This window comes from Octopus bimaculoides, chromosome 4 (assembly GCF_046866305.1).
Source record: "Octopus bimaculoides isolate indiv1 chromosome 4, ASM4686630v1, whole genome shotgun sequence".
Classification (NCBI taxonomy): Eukaryota; Metazoa; Mollusca; class Cephalopoda; order Octopoda; family Octopodidae; genus Octopus; species Octopus bimaculoides.
The window spans coordinates 120,287,232-120,310,733 of NC_142931.1; the positions used below are offsets into that span (position 1 = coordinate 120,287,232).

A 23,502-nucleotide genomic window follows, 5' to 3' on the forward strand; every position below is an offset into this window, starting at 1 on the left:
TCGGAAATATTGTAATATTGCACCTGGCCAGGTCATTAATTTGTGAAATCTATGTCTTTGGCTAAGCTCTGTAGCTTCATTTTTATAATTCAAAGCATATCCAATCAAAATATTTTTGAACATAAACTTTTATCAGCTGAGAAAGTCTGTGCTCTTAGCAATCATATATACATACATACACTTAGTGGAGAATGAACTCCAAATGCAAATTGTGGAAGAGAGTGATTTCCAACATCTATTACGTTTCCCGTTTGCTATATACCTTACTATCATAGAACAAGACTGCTTCAGTATAAACACTGAAAAGTAACACTAAATCTATCACTGACTGAACAACTCCAAGTAGAGTTTACATGTTGCTATTTATGTTAACTGGCATTTTTATCTTATACATTTCTAATGTCTGCACTATCATACCCAACATCAATTTCTTCATTTGCAAACCCACTTTTACAGCAAACTTGCAGATCATCAAGATGGAAAGTATCAATTGGAGACATTGACTTCCACTAGACTTAGTCTTCTTAATGATACAAGGCATTGTGCCAAGTTAGAAATCAAAAGGAAAAGAACTTGAACGAATGTCTTATTAAAAAAAAGAGAAAAAAGTGATACCTAAGATGTATGCCCTTTTTCTACATTACATGTGATTAAACCTAATTTTTGTTGCAAAATTCTATTTCATTTTGAAAATGGTAAGTTACTGAATCTTACCACTTTGTCAGTTAAAATGAATCTGCAGGTTAATGGTTTTTATTACTTTTGTTAATATCTAGAAGTGAATTCATGTTCACTATGGTCATACCACATAACAGATGGAGACCTACTTTTGAGTAGTTTAAAATTGAAAATTGTAATATCCATGCCATTTGTGCATCCAGTGTTATATTTTTCGATCAATTCATAATTTTTTTAATTTATCCTTTGCAATTGTAGAACATTAATAGAAACAAATGTTTAACATTATTTTTTAACAATTCAATGTCTAAATTTTAAATGCAACAGAGTAGGATTTTCTAATAGTTCAATATATCTGTCTAAAATCATGCAGTAATTCATTTAGCCAGTAATGTGAACCAGTCTACCACTATTATTTGTTCTATGCAGAGTCTCTTTGCTACAGTACATAATAACTGTGTTTATATTTTGTTTTCTTTTTATGGAATTTATACATTAAAATATTCAAATTGGAAAAAAGACAAGAAAATGGAAATACTGTTTGATTATAACCAATTAAATTAATATAAGAAATGGTTCGTTGCATAATATACTTTTCCTGTTTTTCCGGGTTTTAATATTTCACCTGACCCCATCTAAAACAATATCATTTCATTCTAATTTCAAAATAGAATTCAAGTATCTGTGCATAACCTCTGTTAACAAAAAAATTTTTTTTTTAATTTAAACTGCAATTTATTTTTAGAAGGGGGGGGGGGGCTAAATAAATACAGTTTAATATTGAGGAAATACAATGCTCTAAGTAGAAAAATATCCCATTTATAGATATGGGTGCAATAAATAAAAGCTATCTTTATCAATTTTTAGGTGTACCCACCCATTTAGATATAATTTGATTTTATAAAATATCATTTCAAATTTATCTTCTTTTTTTTTACCTGTAATTCTAATTGACCAGCAAAATGAGTGACAAATTGTGATTGTGTGTATTTACCTGCATGAATTTATTTTACTTTGTTATGTGCAGGTTAATTTATTTGATCTTCAAATTTCAACATTTTGGGTATACCTGTGTCCAATTCCTCTTCATTTTCATATTATATAGCTAACTAATATAATTAGTTAATAACTTACTTAGTAAGGTGATATTCAAACAAAATTTTAATAAATTTCACATTTTGTCAAATTTATCAGTAACAAGATTCGCTTTGTGGGAAAAATTATTTAATAAATTTATTGAATATTTTGTTGCGTTCCAAAAACCACATTCACGTCAATTGTTGTCTTATGAAACTGGTCTAAATTCACAATTATTTTAGAATTTTACACAAAGTGTGTTCTAATTAGAAATATAGTAACAAAAGGGTTAAAACCTTGCAAGTTAGTGATTGCCAAGAAAACAAGAATAAGTAGAAAAGGTCAGAAAGCTGCAGCTCAGAGGAAAAAAAAGATGAGGCTAAGTATTTAGTACAAAATCTGGAGTAGAGTAGGGGCAGGGCAAAAATAAGGGAAGAGAGTTCAAATAGAGACTTTAGCTGGAGTTGATATTTAATCAGTAAGTTAAAAGGATTGGACAAACCTAGGTAGCAGGGACAAGGAAAACAGGTCAATGGTGAACATGTGATTGAGGAGTGTCAGCAATTGACAATTAGGCAGACAGCATTTTTTTTTATGTTTGTCCAAAATGTATGGGTCTCTAGAAAGGACAACAGGACATCTTCCTAGGTGTTTCAGCAATCCTCTGGTTTAAGATATACTTATCCTTTGTGTATGGGTTGTGACTGTTTATAGCATTTTTCCTGGCTCTAAAAAGGAATCTGAGGTTTATTGATTGTAAGACTTCTTATAAATCTAAAAAAGAAAATTTTTTTTTTTTCTGAAAACTTTACTTACTTCTACAGGAGGCATTTCAAACACACACTTAAGTTTAGAATCCATCAAGTTCTCAGGGGAAACATCTTTCCACTGAAAAATAAATTAAGTTGGAATCTTAAAAATTCTGAAAAAAATACACATCTATATAAAAACACTCAAAATATTCTGAACATATACTTAGTTCATAAGAAATCAGGAAACAAAAAATACAAGTAGATATTTACATAATTTGAAGTATTTAAAAAGAATATATATTATAATAAACAAGTGTACCCACTATCACTTTGCTCAGCAAATTGTCATTGATAAAAAAAAAAAATATGCATGCATGTATAAATTTATATATAGCTGCTCAGGCACTATCATAACTGAACAGAATGTTTTCACCATTTCAGGCATCAATGCATTCACAAGAAAATATTTTCCCATCAAATATGTTAATTCCTCATTTGTAGGATCAACATCATTGATGGATATAATATTGCTCACACTGAAATTTGAAAGATCTGATGGGCTTCCAAAATTTGGTTGACAAGTTTCCACAGGGATCTGGCTCCGTCCCACTGTGAGGCACTTTAAGCAAGAGTCTTATACTATAGTTCTGGGCTGATCAAAGCCTCAAAGCCTTGAGAGTAGATTTGGTATATGAAAACTGTAGAAATCCAAACATAACTGTAGGAAGCCAAACGTGTATGCATGTGTGTGTCCCTTTATCTTGATTTCACACAATGAATGTTAAATAAAAAGGACCACTATCTTACAAGCAGTGTTGTTCCAAGAAAACATGTCCAGCCATGAAAAAACATGTTGAAGGCTGGCAGCAGGAAGGGCATCCAGTCATAGAAAAATCTTTGTCGATGAATACTGTTTGAGCCATGCCTTAATGGAAGTTTAGAGAAACAGTTTAGAGACAGTTCAGGGAGCTATTATAACTGCTGGCAACAAAGATCTTTTTTCTACAGAGTGATAGGCAAATTGTATGAGGTTTGTGTTAGAATTGCAGATGTAGTGTGCATTAAAGTAGACTGCAATGGTATGAACATGTGCTGATTTGGTTGTATAAAGTGCCAATCAATAAATGTGGCTGGAGTTTGTGAGCAATGGAGACCCAGAAAGACATGAAAGAAAAGCAAAGGCTGACCTCAGGATCCTGAGCCTCACACAGGAGATGACAAAGGACTGAGAAGTTTGGTTATATGTGTGATACTTAAGATTTACTTTATCATGGCAAAACTGACTTCTGGAAGTACAGTTAGCGTACTTTTTTTTTTAACTATGTGCACAAATGAACCTCTCACCCAATCTCCTACTCATACCCACCAACAACTCTTCCACTGCAGCTCCTCCCATCCCTGATACCACATCTTCTCATCCATTAATATTGTTCTCTACACCTACATGTTACAGTGATCTCTTCATCCCCCACACTAGACCACTGAAATCTATCCTCCTGCACTACACCCGATTCTCACTCCCCACTCCTCTGTAGTCTACCCAAACGCGTCATCTCTCCTGTGTTCTCCATGTCCACTGACCTTTGGCCATTCCTGCATCCAGGATTCAACCTTTACCAATCCCTATAGACATTACCTATCTCTCTCACTTCATTTCCCATCACCTGCCTCCCAAAACACACATAACTCATGCAAATTCCCACCCACACCTAGTTTCTCACCCCCACTCACTTCTACTTACCTTAAGTGCCACTTGGACACTGCATCACCATTATTTATCTCTTTGCAGCAACTACTAATTCATTTCTCCCTCTCTCCTAAATGTAGGTAGCCATGTAGCTCCCCTACAATGAGAATTTACTCTGCTCCCACCCCCGCCCCCCTCTCTCGTATCTTAACCCTCATCTGCTAGCATGGAACTCCTCCCTTCAAGTTTCATAGGCCTGCAAACTGTATAGCCAGCTCAGTAGCAGCATGAGAAAAGCTGTCCAGTACATGCTGTAAAGTGGATGGCATTAAGAAGCGCATCCAGTCATAGAAACCATGCTGAAGCAGATACTGGAGCATGATGCAATCCATGGACCCATTGGATCCTGTCAAACAGTACAATTTATACCAGCATGGGTATGGGCATTAAATGATGATAAAGCTACAGGTAAACATTTATGTATACTATGATTTGTACAATATGTCACTATACTTGCAGCACTCTGCAGTTCTTGACAAAACCTATTTTACTCGATGATTGATATTGAAATCCCAACAAATGCTTTACAAGAATGACTCGAACTTGAAGCTGCATAGTAGTTAGTAACCAAGTGATATTAGATCTCAGTTGAACTTTTAGTACAATGTTTTCACCTTCAGTAACAATGTTGTCCTCAACCATGCCTTCATGTAAGTAGGCTATTCAAATTCTTGTTCTACTACAAAGTCCCATAATCTTAATTAAACTTTGCATTTGCATTATAACAAAGTCCTTTTATCACAGTATGTGATATCACTCCAAAGATATAGTTGCTCAGGTACTCCATTATATAATTGAACAGAATGTTTTTATCATTGCAGGCATCAGTGCAGTCACAAGATATTTTCCCATCAAATATGTTGATAATTCCTTATTTGTAGAATCAACATCAGCATTGGGAGATAATATTGCTCATACTGATATTTGAAAGATCCAATGGGCTTCCAAATCTTGATTTATCATTCCACATTCATCCAATACAATTTCAATGCCATTTGGAAGCACAATCATGTCATCAATATCAAGTTGTTCCATTATTTCAACACAAAGCGGAAAAGTCGGCTCAATCATTCTCCTTTCAATTCTGTAATCTCTTAGTCACAAGTTTCAGTTTCGTCACTCTTCCAAAATGAAGAATGGGTTCTAATTATGTTCACAATAGCAGCTCTGCCAGTTTTCTATAAGTTTGGAAATGTCTGACGAAAATCCCTTAGAAAAATGACACCATGATCTTGCCATGATCAAAAAATAAACTATTTTGAAAACGACCATGAAATGCACAATCAACAGCTTCATACACATACCTCAACATTTCTGATGCTTCATTCACACAGGTGAAATCAGTCTCGAATTATTTTTGCCAGTTTGTTGTGAACATCAATACTGCAAACAGAATCCCTGTCAATGGAAATTGGAATATGGAAAGTTGTGTAACCACTTTTGTAGAACAATGCAGCCAGTTCCTTGTAGATTCAACAGCAACAACTAGAGGCTTCCTCATGTGTTCAAGTGAAATATATCTTTCTGGAACTGCCAGGAACATCAATAAAGAAATGAATCTGGGTTGTTACTCTCTAAGAGATTAAGGTGTCAAAAGCATCTCAGTGTTGTTGCTTTAATATTTCTTCCCAACAGTTTGTTCCAATCCACTGTAGATTGTTGCCATCAATATATGGAGGTGATTCAAGAAATTCTGATGCTTTGAGTGCAGATAACTCAGAGATGAGCAGAAAGGAAGTTCTATCAGGAAGTTTGCAAATCAGTGATAACATTCCTCTCAAGCAGTTCAGTCATCATCATCAATGGGATACTAAAGTCAACGATCTTCTTGTGACTTGGAAAGAATCTCAACTGATCTGAGATTTTACATGAAAGAGACAATGAGGCCCATCTTTAAAGCTGCTTCCTTGTAAGTTTATAGCATTCCTGTTCTCCAGTTTTCAGCAGACGATATCTTTTAGAATCTCATGAAGTAACAAAATATATTCTTCCAATTGATAAACCACATTTTATATTTGTGCAAGAGTGTCTTTCATTAGTATATAGTAAATGCTTTTGTACATGACCACTTTTTCCTATTTCTCTCATATATGAATTTAATTAAAGCAATAAAAGTATTTGTCATAGAATCTTTTAGAAAGAACATGAAAGTATATCATGACATTTGTACAAATGACCAGCCTTCCTCATGCGATAGTCTTTATGTAGTCATTCAACATACTAGAAATAGCAGCTGATTTCCCTTACTCACACCCTATTGTCTTACCCGTTCATCTGCTCAAAGCATTTTCATAAGTTTGTCCTAAATGCCCATACTTGTTATCAGACTTTTAGTTAACTTTTATTTCACACATTCTGAGAAATATAAAGCTTTCTTTTCCTAAGACCCAAGTTACTCTAGTGGTTAAAAAAAATTAGGAATGAGTATCATATACAATGCATAGATACCAGGGAAATATGTCACATGTGATACACAAGGCAGGCAAAGGATTAAAAAAGAAAATGATATATTAAATGTAGTCCTAATACCATTAAAGCAATGGTCAAACTGGAATGCCTTTCATCATGTCTGTTCAAGCATGACAAACCTTAATTAAACAGTGTAAGTGAAATAAAAAAAAAAAGTATTTGTCATTTGACTTCTTCAAAACATCCACTTGTCCCACTCACACTTCATTGAGAAAGGGATGAAATCCTGGTCATGATCAGAAAAGATTTGTGTCATGTTATCTTAATAACAGATACAAAAATATAACCACTTACCAATGCTTCTTGGCTTTCTATTTCACCATCAGGAGCGAACATTGTCTGTACCATAAATTTGTGTTTATTTTTCTCTGAAGGATCATAATCAAATGGCTGCAGCATAACTGAAATTTATTTTGAAAATTAAATTTGATTTTAAAAATAACTAACAACAAATGAACATTAAATACATATCATTAATACTTAAATCTTCTAGACAAACAGTTTTACTTTAGATTATCAAATAAGTTACAATGGAAATAAATTTACCTGCAACAGTCATTTGTTCTTTAGGTTTGATAAGGCCACTGTTGGGCCGTACACAGTAACGTTTTGGTGCAGTGGTTTTCACTTTGAAGCATACTGCACGGCATGTGGGATTGATTAATTTTAAATTTGCTGTCACAACGTCTGTAAAGGGACCTGAAAGATAATGAAAGATAGGCTTAGTGAACAGTTTCGGAAACTGCTATTACTGAAAAACAAAGGATTATGATGTTATGAAAAACAAAGTATTTATGTATTTAAAATATGAAGTATAACATACTTGGCAAAAGGAGAAACTGAAAATAAAGGTTTGCACATGTTCTATCACATGAGGATCAGAGTCATGAGGTGCTCTGGACTGTAAAGCAGTGAATAAGTGAAACAAGACATAGTTGGGAAGAAATGTATATGGAATGATAGTGGTGCACATACCCTCCCTAACAATGAAAAGAAAGAGATATGGAAATGAATGAAGAGAAAGCATGAGAAATACAGGATCTAGCCTACACAGATTGAACAGAAAAACCAGTCACTGAAGTTTAAAGTGCAGCTGAAGAAATAAAAGCTGTCAACTAAACCATTAGCAACAGTAGCTGAAATGAAGTAGACCACACATTTGTCACTCAGTTAAACAATTGTCATACAAAATGACTGGCATAGTGGTATCATCAAGGGGAGAAGAGATATTCCAAAGAGACAACTACAGAAGCATCAAACTGTTATGAAGATTACTGAAAGTATTCTAGTACAACTGGTGAAGAACATAAATCTAGATGAGATGCATTTCAAGCTACTACCAATGCCTTCTTCCTCCTGAGACAACTACAGAAGTTCTTAAGAGTAAGCTGCTACATCAAATGGAGTATGCCTTTCATAGAATAACCTGCACTCAGTGTAGATGAATGGCTTGTGGGGGACTGAGCAAGCCATGAAAAGAGATGCTGTTGGCAAAGTGAGACTTGGTAATGTGTTCAGCATGAAGGTAGGTATAAACCAGAGCTCAATTCTCAGCTCCCTCCTCTATATTACTGTTCTCCAAAGACCTAGTTATCATAACTGAATTTGTCTAAATCTATAGAAGAAATTCCAAACTTAGAAACAAAAACTAGAATTCAGAAACCTCAAAATAAACCTACTATTGCCATCACAGAAATGCCCAGGCTTGATATGTAAAAAAAGGAGCAAGTTCCATACAACTAAAAGACAATCCGTCATTATTATTAAACATTTTCTCAAACAATCTATCACTTATTTTTTTCATTACTTGCACAATTAACAAAATTATTGATTTAAAAAATGCTCATGTTTTTCTTTCTTTCTATCTCATCTAATATTTAAATTTACCTAAGAATATGGAAACTCTTAGTAATTTTAGAATAACTAAGTTAATAAACCATCATTTTCATATCTACTTTACCTAAATGTACTTTTTGTCCAGTCACCAACCCCCGTCTGTTTCCAAGCAAGGTAACAATCTCCCAGTCTACTGAACAAACAGCCTGGATATGATAACAGAGAACTGGAAACAAACACGGCATGAATGAGCCTTTTGTTTACAAAGACTGTGCAAGGCATGTCAAGATGGCAGGATTTTGCTTTAAAGCAGACTGCAAGCAAATGACATCAGACATTGTGAACAACCAGTCTTCAGACAAGCGAAATACAAATACACACATACACATGACAAGCTTCTTTCAGTTTCTTATTTCTTTATTGCCCACAAGGGGCTAAACATAGAGGGGACAAATGAGGACAGACAAAGGGATTAAGTCGATTACATCGACCCCAGTGCGTAACTGATACTTAATTTATCAACCCCGAAAGGATGAAAGGCAAAGTCGACCTCCGCGGAATATGAACTCAGAATGTAGCACAGACGAAATACTGTTAAGCATTTCACCCAGTGTGTTAATGTTTCTGCCAGCTCACTGCCTTATTTCAGTTTCTGTCCACCAAATCCATTCACAAGGTTTTGGCTTGCCTGGAGTTATAGTAGAAAACACTTACCCAACTAGGACTAAACCTAAAATCACGTGATTGAGAAGCTTCTTAACCACACAGCTATGCCAGCACATAATAGCTATCATAAAATATAAATTAGTTGTAACAGTTTATGTAAAAAAAGAGCCTATTGCAGTCAAGTATTAAAAATGCAGCAATTTCCAGGATGTCAAAAAGAAATACACAATAGTAGATTTGTGTAACATAAATAGTTCTTCTAAGTTATTAATTGTAACTTCTGTATTCACATATGAATGAATTACAAATCAAAAGGGTTTTTTGCCCTTGTATTTTGCAACAGAACAAAAGAGCAAATTTTATAAAATATGATTCTCATCAAATGCTAAGACATTTTGGTCAAAAGAAACTGAAAATTTCAATATAGGTCACTGGTTCACAAATACAACTTGGCATACTACTATGCCAAAAAATGTAGCTAAATGAAATTATATTTTTATGAAAAAAAAGAAGAAAAAAAAGAAAAATACATATCAAAATTTGAAAGTATAATATGAAATACAGCGATGTTGCAACTCAGGGAAGGCGAGGGATGGCTTTGCACCTAATTCATTTAGTCGTATGACTGTCTTCTTTCCTAAGGTATTTTTCAATTTCCTATACAACAGTGCCAACATATTTTAATTTGCTCTGAAGTGCAACTCCAGTGATAAAAGTTGAGAAACCACTAATATAGGTTGTGCCTACAGGGAACTTCCTATTTGCATTAAAGTAGCAAAATAAGAAAAAAATAAAATAAGGGATATCAGCATCATGTACACTCAAGCAATGATACACATGAAATATTAACATTCAAAAACATTCACAACACACACACTACCAGCAGTTTCCATCAAACAAATTCCCTAATTACACTGGTCAGCTCAGGTTCAAGTAGAAGACACTACAGACAGTTCAAATCTAATACCATCATTAAAAATATTTAGTTAACATATTAACCTAGTGTTGTTGAAAATAAGACATTTAAGCGCTGCCATATGGAAGTGAAAGTATTCACCTTATTAAAAGTGAATTCCAAGACACAAACACTGAAATTTTTTCCAACAAAACAAAACTATTAAAGAATGAATGTAAAACAGTGAACAGCAGCTTTCCGGCTAGACATTATAAATCCTCAAGTGTGACAATAACACCAAATATTTTAATTAAATTCTTAATAAACATAAGCAAAGCACAGCTATTCAGGGGTAGTGAGTATTAATGCAAGAAAATTATAATGATTAAAAATAAATACATAAACAGATTTTCTGCCAAATTATGGAATATGACTATCTTGGTTGTAGAGGAGAGTGAGGAGTCTAAGAGCTGCATCATAAGGCTGGATATATATGGAGGTGTACCAAGAGAGTTTGTCGCAAAACACTTTTTTACTACAATGAAAACTGTTTCTTGTGCAAATCATCAAGCTCATGTATAATTAATTGGGTGTATACTTGGTGAGCATTAAAATAACACATCAAAAAACAATTTCATGGTTTTGACCTGGAAAACACCTATTTTTTGACAATGTAAATATTTTTACAGGGACTTGCAATTGAGGCAGTGCTTGCATTTCGGATTTTCACTTTTTAAAAAAAAAAGTGAAACTCATTACAAATAGCATATATAAAACTAAGACTATTTATTTGAAATTTTTCAGAAAAGAAAAAGTTACACGCCTACAATTCACTCTGCTTTCATATACGTGTGTGTGTGTGTGTGTGTGTGTGTGTATATATCGTCGTCATCGTTTAACGTCCGCTTTCCATGCTAGCATGGGTTCGACGATTTGACTGAGGACTGGTGAAACCAGATGGCTACACCGGGCTCCAATCTGATTTGGCAGAGTTTCTACAGCTGGATGCCCTTCCTAACGCCAACCACTCAGAGAGTGTAGTGGGTGCTTTTACGTGTCACCCGCACGAAGGCCAGTCAGGCGGTACTGGCAACGGCCACGCTCATCTCGCTCGAGAAACCTCATGTGTCACCCGCACAAGAGCCAGCCCAGGGGCACCGGCAACGATCTCGCTCAAAAAATCCTACAACAACTCCACACAAGAGCCAGTTCAGGGGCACCGGCAACGATCTCGCTCGAAAAATCCTACAACAACCCCACACAAGAGCCAGTTCAGGGGCACCGGCAACGATCTCGCTCGAAGAAATTTCATGTGTCACCCGCAAGAGCCAGTCCAGGGGCACTGGCAATGATCTCGCTCGAATAATTTCATGTGTCACCCGCACAAGAGCCAGCCCAGGGGCACCGGCAACGATCCCGCTGGAAAGATTTCATGTGTCACCCGCACATGAGCCAGTCCAGGGGCACTGGCAACGATCCCGCTCGAAAGATTTCATGTGTCGCCCGCACATATATGTATATATATATAGATAAATATATATTATATATTCGTCTATTCTTTTTACTCGGTTCAGTCATTTGACTGTGGCCATGCTGAAGCACCACCTTAAGTCGAACAAACTGACCCCAGAACTTATTCGTTTGTAAACTTAATACTTATTCTATCAGTCTTTTTGATGAACCTCTAAGTTACGGATACATAAACACACCAACAAGAAAAGTACAGATTAAGATTTGAAAGTATAATATGAAATACAGCAATGTTGCAACTCAAAGAAGGGGAGGGAGGGTTTTGCACCTAATTCATTTACAGTTATATGATTAAATGTCTTCTTTCCTAGGATATTTTTTAACTTCTTATACAACAGTGCCAAAATATTTTGATTTGCTCTTAAGTGTAACTCCTATTATAAAAGTTTAGAAACCACTAATATAGGCTGTGCCAACAAGGAACTTCCTATTTGCATTGAAGTTGCAATGCAAAGGGGGAGGGACAAACACACAAAGATGCACACACAAATAGATACACATTATATATGCACACACAACAGGCTTCTTTCAGTTTCCATCTATCAAATCCACTCACAAGGATTTGGTTGGCCCGAGGCTAAAGTAGAAGACACTTGCTCAAGGTGCCATGCAATAGGACTGAACCTGGAAACCATGTGGTTGGGAAGCCAGCTTCTTACCACACAGCCACACCTGCACATATACATATATATATATATATATATATATATATATATTATACACATGCATATAGACATAAATACACACTTATATACATACAAACAACACACATATACACATACATACTTATGTAGGGATAGACATACTTCAAGATGTGTGTCACACTGCTAATCCAGGAATCTTTGTCTCTCATTAGCTTTGAAAGATTTTCAGTTTTATGTTGTGTATCTACCAATAACATCAACATAGTTGAATGATATTAGGGTGCAAAATCTCCAAAATATGCCCTATTGTTCAGCAAGATAGCAATGGCCAGCAAAGCTTACTTTGCACTGAGCAAGAATGATAGAAATGAGTGGGACGTGTCCACAAATCTCCTCTGTCTTGTGTTCATGCTACAAGAGGTTTTGAGCTCTATCAGAAGCCCAGTGTATGTACCATTAAAATGAACTTGATGCTTCATCATAATCCAGGAGTCAGCTCCATAAAGAATGCTCTCTAAACATGCTCTGAAGAGGGCAAGTCTCACTGACTTGAAAATACTTGAGAGAAACATGTGAAATTTGTTACAAGCACTCTAGACTAGTTCTTGGTATATAATGAAGCCTTTCTTACTATCAAAATGTGTATAATGTGTGAAAAGAAATAACTTTAAGCATGAGTGAATCACTGTCATTTTGGTGACACAAGCTCACCCATGATTTAATAAAATAATTGGGAAAAACCTTCAATCAAATACAGAAGCTTTTTAGTGTTTTAACTTCAAAACAATATAAAACTTTCCCTCATCTCTAATTCTATTTGGATCCAATCCAAAGTATTGTCAATAAAAATTAAATTATTCTTACTATACAAGTCTATATCAAATAATGGGCATCAACTTATTAATTACCAATTTCAGGTTACTCTTCTTAAAATAGTCATTTTTGATAGCAAGAATAAACGTGTGTGTGTGTGTGTGTGTGTGTGTGTGTGTGTGTGTGTGTGTGTGTGTGTGTGTGCGCGCGTGCACACATGCATGCAGTTTCAGGCATAGCTGTGTGGTTAAGAAGTTATTTGTAATAGGTTTTGAGTTCAGCCCTCATGGCATCACAGGCAAGTGTCATTTACTATAGCCCCAGGCTGATATGGTCAATAAAAACTGAAAGAAGCTCTGTGTGTGTGTATGCACATCTAGATATATGTATTGTTTATCTATGGCCAAAGGCATATGCTTACTTAATACTCATGCTTCACATACCAATGAGATGGAAGGATCTCTTACTAGTGTGGATCAAAGAAAAAGCAATTACTGTTGATTCAGGAAGTAAAGCAACTTGAGAAAGATGGTCCTAATATCAACCCTGATAGCAAGATAAAGCTTGTAGAATTTAAAACCAGTAAGGTTTAGCAAAGCTGCCAATTCAGACAAAATCAGTGCTGAGTTTTATGAGATTGTGAAAGATAATTTCTTGTTCTCAGGTCTTCAATTATCCCTATGTGTGTGTATGTATGTAAGCACGCACACACACACCTATATATATTTATATATTATTTAGAGAAAAGAACCAAAGTTCATTAACTCATCCATGAAAATCCACAGTCACATATAGAAAAAATTAATAAGTAAATACACTAAAAAGAAGTATAATAAAATACAAAGCAAATTATACTTCTTTTTAGTGTATTTACTTATTAATTTTTTCTATATGTGACTGTGGATTTTCATGGATGAGTTCATGAACTTTGGTTCTTTTCTCTAAATTATATATTTATATATTATATACTGTGAAACTTAATTTAATTTTAATTCTTGATAAATTGAATTTAATTGAGTTTTTACCTGTAAATTTGGATTTTTATCCCTAATATTATTATTATTATAATATATATATATATATATATATATATATATATATATATATATTTACATACATATACGTACTCATACACATGTGTGTATACTCTCACAATGTGTTTATGGATCAGTTTATCTATCTTTCTGGCGTTTTATTTTCTGTAGTAAAAGAAAAAAATGCTTAAGAGGACCTTACATCACACAGGAGAGGAACCAGATTATTTGCACGTTAGTTAAAGGATAAGCTAATGCTGCAGGGGATTTGAAGGAGAAACCACTCTTGATGTATAATTCTGCAATGCCCACATCAATAAGAACAGGCTTGGCATTCAGTGGGCTTTCTACTCAAAGACTTGGATTGCCAGGAATTTATTTACTGCAATTATTCATTTACATTTAAGGTAAACAACTTTTTACTGTGTTTACCTCCATTTCAAAAGAATAATATCTTTAAGAAAAATCTTTAAGAGTTTTCTTGGTATGAACTGCTCCAGCACACTGTCCTAATTTCATGAACCAAATGCCACAAGAGTTTGATTTTCTGTCTCCCAATAACACTTATTTGAAACAGGCCATGGAAAAAATTTTTTTAAAGTTACACAAGCATCTATTAAGGACTTGTTTTAAAGTATGGAGAGAGGGTGTCTGTTGTAACACTGATACAGAAATGAGGGTTGTCATGAATTTAATCAAACCATTAATTTTATTTAAAAGTTAATTATTTGTTTTATATATTTATGTTATTTGTCATGTACTAACATTAACATTCATCAACATTTTACATGTACTTTTCCAATTTGGCCTGAGTTGGAGATTTTCTGCAGTGGTGTTTTACAGCCAGTTGCTTTTCTGTCACCAACAGTTTTAGTTGCCTCTTGTAACATGCAGGACCTATTCTAAAACCAGGATACAAATAGTAATAAAAGATCACTTTAATATTCAATGACATTTACATCTTCCTGGCAGAGAAAGAGAGATTTTCAAAATGATCTAAGGATTTTACAATTATTAATTGTTTACTTTACTTATTATCTTACTTGTACCTATCACATGATGAGTAATTTTGGAAGTATATCACCACAGGTAATATCAGGAAATATGGTATAAATACAACTATAATTTATCCAATTTCTTGGTATTTGTATAATGAAATACAAATTTTCAAAAGAAAAATATTTATTACCTAAAAATTACATAAAACAATTTTTCATTTATGTAACTCCTTTCATAACTATTGTCCTTTACTCCCTCTCTTCCTACCTCTGAGTTTTTCTTTCACTGTACCTGTATGTGCATAGCAGTCAGTTACACATTGCCTACCACCAAGGCTGTATGAGCCTCATCCAGCACCTTATGCTATCTCTTACTCTCTCTCCCCCTCTCCCCATACAATGTAAAGCATGACAGGAGGAACCAACCAACAAACCAACATTTATATCAGCTACTGTTATACAAAGATTGCATTACTATGTAGGGCTGTGGAGTCAGTACACAAATGCTTCAACTCCTACTCTTCAAAGGTACCACCAATTCCTCTATTTGCAATTAGCTCATATTTTTTGTATTGATTAAGAACAAACATATGGACAATGTGGAATCATCAGGCAACTTTATAGAACTCTAACCTGTTAAAGTTTGGGTTTAAAGGTTATTGCCCTGCAGCTGTGGTTTTCCTATTTATTAAAGTTAGAATTAAGCAAAAGACAACACCTACAAAATTAAAAGTAAAAGAGTGTTTTATCAAAAGACTACATAGTAAAACGATATGAAAGAAACTATAGAAATAATATTAAAAGAAATCAGAAATATTTGTTTAGCAGCTGAAAAATCTAAAGTACATCAAAATTAAAACTAAAAGAATGAATATCAAAAGCAACTTAACCATTTTAAAACAAATAAACTCAGGTAGATAACGTTTTGTTTTTGATTAATACATTGTTTGAATATAAAATTAAAGTGTATGTAATATGAAAGATTATATTAAATGAAATAAAAATGATATTGTAAAAGTGTAAAATTTATTCCTTCAAAATATATTAAATTGAAAATTTTACTGCATTATATTACATTTTGCCAACTGCAATTGTTGGCAGAGAAATGTAGAAGATAGCTGGAGTATGTAACAGAGTAATTAAGTTTGGGTTACTTTTGGGCAACATCATGGCAACAGTTGTCTATATATGCACAACATCTAGGATTCTTTCCAATAATTGACAGCAACTTGATTATCATAACTGGTACTAATGAACTTGTTTGTTAACATCATGATGGCTACTCCGGCATACACAGGCACTATATATATGTTATGAGGAATTAGGAGAGGTGAAAGCTCTTTGAGTTTATAATGTAAATAACCTAATCATTTTCAGTACTAAATTCAGTTAAGTGGTGAGCAACATCACCTACCAATCAGACACGGACACCAAAGAGACTTCATTTTCATCAAGAAATAAGGTCGGCAACTAGTGGTAGGTAAATAAGAACTAAACAGAGTTTCAAGACAATCTGAAGATGGCAGCTATAAATAATGAAAGATATCTCTGCCAGGTGTAAGTTCAGAGGAAGTTTTAGGTGACACATTGCCAAGATGAAAGCATAGATAGATATCTATAACACAGCAGGCTATTGGATATTTCTATGAGACAACCTGACTAAACCTGTGGTTGATGCAAGGCACCAACTACACAAAGTGACATGGTAGTGGAATGGTACACTTGATAGGGTAATGAGACAGACCTAGAAAGATTGGATGAAATGGGGGAGCAGAGTACAAAACCTAGAATAGAGACAGATTCACCAGAGGGACTGGCTATTGAAGCTGGTAGCTATATGGTAGAAAGCACAATTAAGGTTATGAAAGCAAGGATGATCAAAGGACCATCAGATATGCCATATATATTAATATATTTTGGCCAACCTCCTTTCTCCAAAACTAGAAGTCATCTTAATCACTAAATATAAAATTTGAATATTAACATCCTTGGTCTCGTGGAGCAAAATAGAAGACAGTTTACAAATTAAAAGGAAACATCTGTAGTGCATTTCCAACATTCATCTATTCAAAATACTGTGACATATACAGCAAGTATAGTGTAAAACTTATTTTAAATGGAAATTCTTAAGTTATCTTAGATACCCTGTTGTTTAATACACTAATATTACATGGGCTAAAAATGAAGTATTGCAAAGAACAAAGTCTTAGCAGGAAAGAAGACTGTATTGCCAACTGTTAAGTGGCCAAACTCAATATTAAGAAACAGAATTATATTCTGTAAAAGAAATGTAAATGATGCAGAGGGGGCAGATACAGTAAGAACATAGGAAGACTAACAAAGAAAGGAAAATTTCATATCTAGTATAGATGCACAGAAATAGTTAACAATAAAAGCTCCTGTACAGTGTTGGGAAAGTTTCCTAGAATTGTGGGTTTCAAATAATACATGCTAATAACATAATTTAAGGCTTTAAAAATCCAATCTAAAGGATGAGCAGCTTGAAAAGCAAATTATTATAATTTTGTTACATGCAATATGGTTTATTAAAAAAAAAAGGTAAGCAATAATTTGCTGTATTTTCTTCTGAATTCTAACTTCTGTTACCTAAGTGATCTAAGAAGCAGTATTGTAGCCCGAGTAAGAAGTGGAGGGAAAAGTTTAGGGAGCTATCATCACAGCAGAGAAAAGGGGTTTCTCTCTGAGTGAATAAAGAGTAGATTGTATAATGTTTGTAGGAAGTGTAATATGGGAGGGTAGTCAAACAAGGACATCGAATGCTGAGGATATGTAAAGAATGGAAAGAAAGAGGTAAGCAAGCACTACATATTTGTAGACTCTTATGATTATGTATGTTATATAAAAAAGTGTATTGTATGTTCTATCAAGTTTCAGTAGATCTACATATCACATGTATAAAAAAATTCATGTTAGCATATTTGTATAGAACTCTATCTAGGTTTATGTACATTAACTACAATGAATTTTTCTGGTATGAGTGCATTTGCAAAATTGCAGTGTATGGACTTGCATCTTAGACATACATGTGCTACCATACATTATATGTACATATACTTAATTGTATGCTGTCCATGCATATTTTACCTGTATCGTATGCATGTGCATTTTCATACATGTGTGTATATATGTTTATTTAAATGTTTCATTTATTTGTCTGTGATATATCATCATATGTATTTTTTTAAGCATACACACAAGTGTATACTTGTGTATGTCTACAATATGTGTGTGGTTTTATACATTCAAATTACATGTCTTTAGAGTATGTAAGATATACCAGTTTACATGTCAAGTTTGTTTAAATGTATAATAGTCACAAATATGAGTTTGTGCAATAAGAGAGGGAAAACATGCACAATACATACAATAAATTACATACAATAAATTACATTTCTTTCTTGCATCTTTCATTCAGCTTCTCATGTGTATGTGTATACATGAAAGAGTATGATTCTATTATATGTACGTGAATATATGCACATTTATGCTTATGTATAGAGTGACTTGTGACTGTAAGAATGATTTTAAAAAAGTTCTAAGCTGTTATTCTAGTAAGCATATTGTCAAAATTTATATGACACTCCAACACATTTTCAATAGAAGTCTCTCTAGACTCATTAAATTTTCAGCCATATAACGAGATAATTTGTGATTTATAAGTAAGTTTCATAAGTGCCTTATACAAAACTGTAGGCTCTTCAGTCAATTGTGTAGATTTACAGCTAATGCATAAAGACACACCACATACAGAGTGTGTACAGTGTAAACAGCATGAATTATAGGTATGCAAGATATGTACTGAGAACACAAGACAGCTGATGGTGAATAAAGACTTAGTAATCAGCAGATGCACATTAGTTAGTAAACAGAGCACCAGTCAAATAACATTTCCAAAGCTTGTGAGGCTCTGTTAAAAGTAAATGAGAACTTCTGTTACCTTTGCAACCAAATCAGCAGTAAAAAACAGTGCTCTGAAAGCATAGTAGTTAAAATAAGTACAGAGTGGAAAAAGTTCAGAGAGCTATCACTACTACTGGCAACAAGTGACTAAAGATTGTTCTGTTGCTTTTAAATTAAGTGTGATGCTGCATAGTAGTGAGATGTATGCAATAAATGCATCAGCTGTGCAAAAGTTGGAGAGAAAAAAGTAAGCATGCCCCTCTGGATGTGTAATATTAAAGTGCATGAACAACACGGTACAGGTAAGTTGAGAGATAGAGTGAGTACAAATGAAATCAATTTTAGTGTGCAAGCAATACATTGCTAAACACATGGAATGCATATGGATGGTAATAAATGATTTTAAAAAAAGCAGGATATCAGTATGTCCAAGCGAAAGGAGACTGTGGAGGTGGAAGATTAAAGAAGATGCAGGTAGTGATAAAAGCTAGTCTTGAAGATGATAATGGATCACAATACATGTCAGAAAGAACCCAACCAACTGCTTCAAGCAACAAAAAGCTGATATAAAATTGATTACAAAGAAACATCATACTTAAAATTTATTCAATGTGCAAGGAGAATAAGATGCATTACTTCACACAGTACTGAAGTAATAAATTGTTGGTTATCTATATTAACTGTTTTGATACCAACATTTTTAAAATCATGCCAGGTCAGGTGTGGGGCACATGCCATGTTGCTGCATTCACCATTTTTTGATATCCCAGTCCTCTTGGGCAACCCATTGAACAGAGTCCTAGTCAATGCTCATTTTTGTGAGATACTTCATCTGCCAAGTGGTCGACCAACATAAGCTGGCAACCCACACTTGGCTGAATGGTAGCTCGAAGTTGTGGTGCACTCATTGGTGAAACTAGGATTACAGACCTAGATTATGCTGATAATGCAGTTATTCTTGCTGAGTCTTTAGATGTCTTAAGGAGCACTGTCTTTTCACTGAGTGAAAAAGCAAAACCACTTGGCCCTTAGAGTCTTTTGGGTCAAGACAAAGACGAAGTCTTTTACTGGTTTCTTGGAGGACTCCACCTTACCTGTCTGTTACGGGTGGTATTGTCAAAGATGTTGACCTCATCACTTCTTTCAACAGTGAGATTCATAGCAGCATTAGCTGTGAGTCTGAAGTCCTAAAAAGATTTGGACAAGAAGGTACAGTTGTGGACTCATTGGACAAGGGTACTTGGTGCTGCTGATATCTGTGCAAGAGGACAAAGGTTCAGGTCTTCAGGTTTCTGGTCCTCCCTATCCTGCTCTATGATTGTAAAACTTAAACAATGTCCAGGACCCTTAGGAGCTGCCTGAACTTCTTTGGTATCAGGATGCTTCAGAGGATTATGGATTACCATCAGTCAAATTTCATATCTAACTAATGACTACTTAAAAATTGTGATGCATCCTATTACTAGTATGTTTCAGGAGCACCAACATAAGACTGTCTGGCTACATTGATTGATTTTTTTCTCAGTTAGTTACCATATTCTTTTCACTGAAGATCCAGCAGGGTTGTTTTAAAAAGACCTTGATTAAAACCTTCCATCAAAATTTCATGTATGCTCCAAACACCAGTATAATAAAATTATTTTACTAAATTCTTTATTATTTTCAAAATAAGTTGAAACAAAAGCACTGTATGTCTACGTAAATATGGTAAGAAAAAGTTAGCATCCCATCTGAAACTGCCCCTGGTTCTATGATATTAAGTGCCAGTTTTAAATGATTTAAACCTAAACTTTCCATTATGATGATTTCTAGCTAATTTATCTTCTAAACACCAACTTAACCCTTTAATATTCAGATTATTCCTCAAATGTGATGCTTATTTAATCATATTATTTTGAATTACTCACGCATTGTCTTGTACCTTTAAAATTTCAGTGATGTGACTGCATATTTTTAGAATGACATTCTAGGGTAGGTATGTGATGCCAGATCTGGTCATCTTGACCATAAAACAGGTAGAGTATTTGGGCCGGGTATGGCCGGTTTAATTGATAAAGAGTTCATGAAGAGAAAGTAATTTTACAACATTATTATTTTCATAATTAATTGAAACAAAGACTGTATTTCAAAAGAGATATGGTGACAAAAGTGTTAAACTTTTCTACTACACAGTGTAGTACATAAGCTGTGCATGTCTGTGTATATATGTCAATTACATAGATATTACACTTAATAGTTGCCAACAGGTATCTAAAGCATCAGTAAAACAAGTTACAGTCCTTCTTACAAAAAATAGTGAAACAAAATATATCACGCTCACTGAAAACACTACAAAAAAATCCCCAGAATACATACACCTCACCACCCAACTACATCTGGAATTTAAAAGATAACGTTAACAATATTAATATTAAAATCAATTGGTTCATAATCAAACATTTATCCACAGAAGGATGCTCTTTGTCTCTTGGAGAAACAGAATATCTTACTACAGTCTTTTATGATTTAAAAAAAAATTAGAATCATTGAATTATTGCTGATACTTCCATTAATATTTACTGAAGAATCATCTATGAACTGCTGAAAATAGATTAGTTCTTCAATAATGAATTTACCATACTTTGAGAGATGGTCATATATAATGAGAAAAAAAAAATGTTTCCTTTGCTTTCTTGTACTTTATACATATGATACTAAAGATGTAGAAATACTGCTTTTGCATGTGAATAGATAAATATATGCTCTGCTTTATAATTCAGAGTGGTTACAAATATTTTCTCCGGTGACATAAATACTAACATGGCACCTGTTGAAAATGAAGGGACTCATTTCTAACTTCTTTTAGTAATCTTCACATCTTGTTCCATTTTTGTGCTCTTTCAGTTATTCTTTTTATCCACAATCATTGTTATCACTGACTCAGTCACATAAATCTGTATTTCATTTTTTATCGCATTTTATTTTTCTCAATTAAAATTTTCCTCTGCTTCTCATTTTTCAACAACTTCCTCATGCACATACACTTCAATACATACAAATTCTCTCTCCTCTGAGTCTACCACATTACCTCTCTAATTCCCTACCCTTATTATAGAGCTTTCTTTCTAGTTCTCCTCTCTTGCTAACCTTTCACTGTCTGATTGCAAAATAAAAAATCTGTCCCACAAGCTACTGACTGCTGGTTATTTCTCCCTCTTGCTCAGTTTAATCACATCTTACCTATTTTAACTCTTTATAACACTTTCTCTTTTACATTGTTTTCAGGTACGTCACTGCTTTCTCCTTCCGGTGTAATAAAGAGATAATGTGAGAAACAATAACCTGACACATGACTGCATTAAAAATATCACAATTACACACACACACACACACACACACACACAAGAGTATCCATTTTAAAAATGACAGTTTTCAATTATGTGGAATGTTTTTCAAGGAGGAATAGACCTACAAATGATGATATATTCACCATATTACATGGTTTATTTAAAATAAAAAAGCTAAACAAATTTTAAAAAAACAGTGTCCATACACACAGGTTAGTTTTACCAAAAAATGACAGTCTATGTAACTTGCACCATACCACTGATGCTACTCAGACTTATTTTAGATACAATGCATCTTTCCACCCTACCACAAATACTGAGTATCAAATGAGATTTGCACCACGTGTAATATATACCAGTGTATATTTTACAATACTTTCATTATGTACACACATGTACAGGGTCTGTGTGTATCAGTGTGTGCAAGTCATTTTCATATTACTCTCATATTACATTTGCTTTCGCAATTTGGAGTAGGAAAGTAGTCAAACTCATTGGGACAATGTTAAAAACGGTGTGATGTGCAATAGAGGTGATAGGTGACAGATGTAGTCCAAAGAGTGGTGGGTGGTAGTACTGATAGAGGGAATAAGAATTTATTCTTACTCCCTCTATCAGCTGGTTCAAAGCACTCTTACGCTTAGGCCTAGCAAAGACGGGGTAAAGCAATTTGATAAATACGATGGTAAGGGGGTCTATCATTTGTAAGCATCATAGGTGGTGAGATAAGAATAGAGAAATATGAGTAAAAGAGGTGACTGAAGTGAATGGGGAGATGAAGATGATCAACATGTAGGTATGTTGGGGTGCAAGGTATGGTAGCATAAATATATATATATATACTTATATTTATAACCCATGCTAGCATAGAAAGCAGACGTTAAACGATGATGATGATGATATAATAACCACCACGCCGTCGCTTACAACAATGAGGGTTCCGGTTGATCTGATCAACAGAACAGCTTGCTCATGAGATTAATGTGCAAGCGGCAGAGCACTCCACAAACATGTGTACCCCTTCACATACTTCTCAGAGAGATTCAGCGTGACACAGAGTGTGACAAGACCAGCAACATGAAATAAAGTGTCATGCACAAAGGCACAACATGCCAC

At 34.2% G+C, this 23,502-nt stretch overlaps 1 protein-coding gene across 5 annotated transcripts in view; it reads right to left on the minus strand.

The window, feature by feature from the left end:
- The window catches only part of LOC106874863 (vesicle-associated membrane protein-associated protein A), an 80,255-nt gene that overhangs the window by 19,145 nt on the left and 37,608 nt on the right, over positions 1 to 23,502 (minus strand). For all 5 annotated transcript variants that reach the window (XM_052967393.2, XM_014922759.3, XM_014922758.3 and 2 more), the window contains 3 exons: positions 7,270 to 7,422; positions 7,018 to 7,124; positions 2,572 to 2,643 (listed from right to left, as the gene is read on the minus strand). In XM_052967393.2, the coding sequence (XP_052823353.1) occupies positions 2,572 to 2,643; positions 7,018 to 7,124; positions 7,270 to 7,422 (332 nt within the window). The remainder of the gene's footprint in view (positions 1 to 2,571; positions 2,644 to 7,017; positions 7,125 to 7,269; positions 7,423 to 23,502) is intronic.